Source organism: Cucurbita pepo, chromosome 4, assembly GCF_057944985.1.
Source record: "Cucurbita pepo subsp. pepo isolate OVF chromosome 4, ASM5794498v1, whole genome shotgun sequence".
Lineage (NCBI taxonomy): Eukaryota > Viridiplantae > Streptophyta > Magnoliopsida > Cucurbitales > Cucurbitaceae > Cucurbita > Cucurbita pepo.
Window position 1 is genome coordinate 6,499,819 of NC_141801.1, and position 5,988 is coordinate 6,505,806.

A 5,988-nucleotide genomic window follows, 5' to 3' on the forward strand; every position below is an offset into this window, starting at 1 on the left:
GTGACCAAATAAAATTAGCAAAATAGAGCACCTTGTTATTACAAGTTTCAATCATGATTTTTATTTTTATTTATTTATTTATTTATTTATTTTTTTTTTTTTTTTTTTTTTTTTTTTTTTTTTTTTTGAGATCTAACTATATTGAAGATGTCACAATGATTTTTTAAAAAATCATTAAAAAAGAAACGAAAATATTTTTCACAAATGACCCAATATGTTATGAAATAACCCTTTCTTTTTCTTTAGCGGCTTAGCCCTTCGGTTCTTTGCCAAAACATTACCCTCTCTCTCTCCCCCTCTCGCTCTGATCTATGGCGGCCTCGTCTTCGTCGGCATCACCCTACACTTCCGATTCATCGTCTTCCTCTTCTCGTCGTCGCCGTCGCCGTAGAAATCGCCGTGAAAAAGATCGGGACGCTCTTAGGATTCGCAAGAAGTCTCGCTCTCATTCTAAGCGTCGTCGCAGGCACCGCCGCTCCTCCTCCAATTCTTTATCTTCCTCCGACTCCGAATCCGATTACTCCCGGTAACCTCAGCAACTTTAATAGTTTTTCTCCTATTATGCTTTTCCTTTGTTGTTTCTGATCTTTTGTTTCCTTGCTCCTTGTTTGATTGCTGCTGATTAGAGTTTGGATTGGGAGATTTAGGTTTTTTGAGGAACTCTGTTAAGCCTTTTCTGATTTTTTTTTTTTTTTTTTTTTTTTTGATTTCCCGATTTTCTACTGGAAGTCATGCGATTTATAGCCCTTTCTGATTTGTTCTATTTTGGTTTTCCCGACCTCTTACAGGAAGTCATGCGATTTATGTAATCTTAGTTATGATAGGTTGTTAGTGATTATTGATCGGAAAGAGAACCTTAGCTCTTGGTTCAGAATTGAAATGTATGCCTTTCTCTGTTTAGAAAGCTAAGAATTTAGGACTCATCTTGTGTATTTCCTACCCTTTTAAAAAGAAGAACAAAAATGTGATCGCGTCATGTTTTTATGTTACATTTAAACTTTTCAATATTTATATATTTTCTTTAAATAACAATGATAAAATAATACTGTATGTTCTTGAAATATTAACTGAAACAAGAAATGAGATTTTGTTGTTTTTAAATTCGTAACAAATAAAACGTTAGTAATATCTGTAATAAACGAGAAACAAAGAAACAAGAATTTAAATTTTGTTTTCCCCCAAATTTGTACACTGTGTTGGGTGCATTTGTTAAAAATGGGGACTGAGAAATATAGAATAGTTACTGAACCGTTTTATTTTTCAATGTTAGAAAACAAGTAAAAATGAAAACTTTACCAAGTGATGTAATTGCTTTCTGTTTCTTCATTGGAATTTATTTTATGTAATGGCTTAATTATGCTAGATGTACTTCATATTTTGGCTGGTTTCCTAATTTATACCTTCTAAGATCATGTTTTTCAGTGAGTGGTATTCTGGTTTCCTAGACAACTATTTTTTCATAGCACATCTCATGAACCTAAGATAGTTCTTACTTATCCTTGTATATACATGTAGAAGCCATAGCTCTTCTCAAAGCGAGCCTGAAATGTCAGGCCGTTCAAAGCGGCATAAGAAGAATGATGGAACGAAGAAGGTAGATGCTTTAAATAGTAATTTATATCTTTGGATTTATGTGTTGGCTTTGTAGTTCCACTTGTGGATTTTCACCTTGTTATTGTCACTCTTTTTTGTGCATCTTTGTATAAGGAGAGGGAGCGAAGTAAGAGTCGTCACCATAAAAGGCGTAAGCATAAAGCTAAAGAGGTAGACCACTTGTCTGTTTGTGTACTATTTTTCCCTTTGTTGTTGTTAATGTTGTGCTTTCAATGAACTGAGAAATGTTACGGAAATCACCTCGCTGGCATCATGTCTTTTACCTGTATCTACCTCTAGGCACTTCAGAACATATAGTGATAAAGTAGATGTAACTTTTAACACATGTATTCAATGTTTTAGATTTTAATTCAGAAGAGGTGAGATGTAAGCTTCGAGGTAGTATGATAAGCCTCAGTTTAAATTAAAATATAAATGAACATATTGTGATAAAGATTTTAAGAAGATATTTAAGTTTCAATCTAAAATGTTTTTTTGTCCTGGGTAGTAAAAGTATTAACAACCTGAATTACAATAACTCAATTGTTTAAAGAATAAGCATCAAATTAATATTATTCTCCTAATCATTTCATGAGGTGTTAAGACTCCAAGCATCAGTGTGTTCAAATAGAGCGCAAGCCCTAATTCAGAAAATTAAATTATAAAAAAAGGTAGAGGAGCAAGCCTCATGTATGCTAGGCCTAACCACGTGCAATCTAAAGAAAGCATAAGCATTGAGGCTAAAATGTTGAGCCTCTAAGAAAGACAAGCATGCAATCGTTAGACAAAAGATGAAAGTAATGATCTATTTGCCAAATTATCATAATTTTTTTAGTCATGCAATCTTTAGACTACATCTATGATTTGTTTCTGAATTGGATATAGTGTTAGACGTTTGTATGACTATTTACTGATTGATTCTTTGAACTTGGAGTTGGGGTCTGTGGCATGATGATCGGGCTGTTGATTGATTTGCCTGCTGGTTTGTTGTGCGGATTTGTCCTGGCAATCGGAGTCGATTTATAGAAACAGCCAGAAGAGAGAAGTAGCAGCCCTGTGCAGCTGTCTAAGGTTACCTTAACACCATTGTTTATTTTCAGTTCTCTTCTTTTTTGGCATCTCAAATGTCAAATTTACAGTTACTTCATGTATTTGCAGTTTTTAGCGCGGGAGGATGATGGTACTCGACGGAGTGCTGTCTCTGGCAAAAAGGTGAAAGATCCGCCTTTTCTTTCTATGTTTCGACATGTTATTGTTAAAACATCTTTGCCTTGTCCAAAAATACTTCTCACTCATCAAATTTTGGGATTTAAAAATGATTTTTTAAAAGGTCAAATGCGAAGTGTCACAAGTACATAGAATGTTGCTGCCATTGATAATTTAGTTTTCACTATTATTATTATTTTTGCAGATATTGTTGAAACTTGATAAATCAAAGGAAGACAAAGCTGAGGAAAACAAACGAAATGAATTGCTGAAGTTCTTGAACTCTAGCTTTGACTAATGGGTTGGGTATCCTTGAAATGAAGGAAAGAGGCAAATGATAGAAGAATGGAATATTAGCTGCTGCTGCTGCAAGAAAAAATCAGTACAACCAATAGCTGTGTTGAATAAGTTGTAGAGACATTCAAGCTTGTGAGCTTTCTTCTTCCCTTGATTGATGTTTTGACGCATATGGATTGAGATCTATTTTAATTATGAAAAGGAATTGAAATTGATTTTGCCTGTTTGATTTTATTTGATTGGTTGGGATGGAATGAATGACTGATTGATTATTAGTTAAGATTAGATTATGGTAACATTAATCTTTGTATTTGCATAAATTATTGTGTTTTTTAGGATATACATGAGAGTGACTCACCCTTATCGAAAACATGTGTACACATAAGTATACATAAGTAGATTATCGGTTCTTTGAGAAGTTTATGTGAATTCTTAACTTGTATTAGGTAATATGTGGACATTATAGATTGTAATTTTCCTCAATGAACTTATGGTTAGATGCCCTGATAATTCGAGGGGTCCGAGAAGCTTCCTAAGGTGGATGTTGAGGTCCCAAAAGTGTTGGATTCTGTTGGGAGTGGGTAACGGCTTAGTGTACCTTTGTTGTGAGGCATAATAATGTAGTTATTGTATTTGGGAACTAGAATTCTCTGATCTTTGCAACCACAGTATCTTGTCTTAGAGACATTAGATTGGACTGCACAGTATCTTTTCCTTCCCGTTTTTGTTGGACGAAACAAGAGGATATTGATGGTTCACGTACTGCTTCCGAGACTAACGGTAGGGTTTAGGATATTCAATACTCTATGTTAAACGTAAGCCTAGGTCCCTCGTAATATCTGTTCAAATTGCACTCAAGTCAATATGCTCCTCAATCTACATGCTCACAAGGTTGAGCCTAAGGTAAGTCTATTAAGTATGGTGGAGCTTTTTTTTTTTTTTTTTTTTTTTTTGTTTGTTTGTTTGTTTGTCTAATATACGTACTTCACACCTAGCTATTTACTGAGTTCCAACTCGAGGATTTTCCCTAGTGGGGTTATGTTGTAACTATCTACTGCATTGCTTTTTCACACGAAAATAGTAATTAGTCTGTTGCATTGCTCTTTCAAGCAAAGACAGTAACTTGCTTGTTCACGCTCCCTCTTGGGCTAGAACAGTAACTATTTGTCGCTCGCTCTTTTGAGTGGAGACAGTAACTAACTGGGCTATCCCACTAGGCACAACGGAAACTATGTAACGACCTTAGATTTCTACTAACCTAAAGTTGCTATTGTCATCATTACCTATGTTTTTATGCGGAAAAAACATTTAAAACGTTATCGTGAAACATAATTTTCATCTTAAAGCATAACTTCAACTTAAAACGCTCTCATGGACTTACGTATAGAAAACAAATTTAAAACAAGATAAGGACTAATAATAAATGAAGCAAATGAAGCAAGTAAAACATTTAATGAAAAACACCCTATAAGAAAATAAAATAATATTAATATCGATGCATGTGTCATGGTCTCTGATTACGCCATATAGGGGTGTCTTGCTTACATGAAATAGAAGTAGCACATGATCGAGGGGCTTATTGTTAAAAACCATTATATTGGTGACCGCCAGTCCAAACAAAATTAGATAGATGTGTAGTACTTCCCTACACACGACCCACACGTGCGTACGTGGATCCCCAGACAGTTTGCACCCCCTAGACCAATCATAGTCGAGCTAGTTGTCCGTAGCGATGTCTATAGGTCACCAAACCCCTAAGGATCATGTGAGACATGATTATCATCATCATCATAGTGTAAGCGTCCATACTCATCATCGTAAAAGGAGAAGTAACCCGCTGTATATGTTCATACAAAATGCAAGAAGTCCTTACAGTTTCTCATCTTTAAAACATCTTTCTGACACAACCCTAAGATTTGTTCACATATTAAAGTAATATACGTGGATTGGTCTTTGTACATTCATCATCATTAACATTAACTAGGGTTGTGTCTTAGGAAAAATCATCTTCATAATGCAGCATGACATTTAAAATATGCATTTCATCTTAACGTGGAATAATGTCCTATTAAGAAATTTCACAATCTTACATCTCACCTCATATATCATATAATATAGTCTTCATCATAAATATAAAGCATAAATGACATGGGTAGGAGCCACTAGGCACATGTCGTCATACATCAATAGTAGTCCAACCTATCCAATAGTAAGGTCACTTACTTGGTTGGCTATAGCCGGCGTTTCCCTAAATTCGAGTACACTTGTCTTCCATCCCTCAAAGTTGCTCCAAGTATCACCGGGAGTCATTTCCTATTAGGAGGTCCATCTCATTTAACTTGAATTTGCGAAAAAGAGCATTATATTGACCTCAATTACCTTAATAAGGGTCAAAATCAGCTCAAGTAGGGTAAAAAAACGTAAGGATTGGTGTCAAAATTTTCAACCCGAGCTGAATAAGCTGTTTTTTAGCCAAAAGACTGTGCAAAGCCGAGCCGAAGGAGCCGGCGTCTGCAGTAGTGACACATATTACCGAGGGGTGCTTACACACATGCAGAACGTGAAGCGGGTTGAGGTGCAGATTCGAGTTGCTGTCTCGGGCGCGTGGGCTGCAGGTGTTTAGGTCGTGGGTTCATGCTGCAAATGGGTCGTGTCTTCGTCTTTTGGGCTAATGGCTACTAGGCTTAATTGGAATTTTATTATTGCTCGTGTCACATACTCAAGTTTCACGTATATTAGAGGAACAGTCTTTAACTATTTTTAATTACTGAAGAATCTATCACGACTAACTCAATTTTGAATTTTAGAAAAGTGGCTCGTTTTAATCAACTAGGCTTAGAAAGATGGGAACAACCCTTATACTTGCTTTCATGACCCTTACAGAGTCATGCA

At 35.6% G+C, this 5,988-nt stretch overlaps 1 protein-coding gene across 2 annotated transcripts; it reads left to right on the forward strand.

Annotated features, from left to right (window-relative positions):
* Positions 1 to 230: 230 nt before the first annotated feature.
* LOC111793838 (uncharacterized) lies at positions 231 to 3,318 on the forward strand. 2 transcript variants are annotated; one of them, XM_023675898.2, is made up of 6 exons: positions 231 to 526; positions 1,516 to 1,594; positions 1,711 to 1,764; positions 2,620 to 2,664; positions 2,752 to 2,805; positions 3,005 to 3,318. In XM_023675898.2, exons 1-6 carry the CDS (start codon positions 312 to 314, stop codon positions 3,095 to 3,097), a joined length of 540 nt encoding a protein of 179 aa, XP_023531666.2. In that variant the 5' UTR covers positions 231 to 311; the 3' UTR covers positions 3,098 to 3,318. The 2 variants fall into 2 exon arrangements, with proteins under 2 accessions (XP_023531666.2, XP_023531665.2); XM_023675897.2 differs by having other exon boundaries at positions 232 to 526; positions 1,708 to 1,764.
* The last annotated feature ends 2,670 nt before the right edge of the window (positions 3,319 to 5,988 follow it).

What these genes read in the sequence shown, in the direction of transcription:
- LOC111793838 (XM_023675897.2), top strand. Translation starts at nt 312, where the DNA reads ATGGCGGCCTCGTCTTCGTCGGCATCACCCTACACTTCCGATTCATCG. An exon ending in GCCCTGTGCAGCTGTCTAAG is followed by an intron (nt 2,665 to 2,751) that starts GTTACCTTAACA and finishes ATGTATTTGCAG; the next exon opens with TTTTTAGCGCGGGAGGATGA. An exon ending in GTGCTGTCTCTGGCAAAAAG is followed by an intron (nt 2,806 to 3,004) that starts GTGAAAGATCCG and finishes TTATTTTTGCAG; the next exon opens with ATATTGTTGAAACTTGATAA.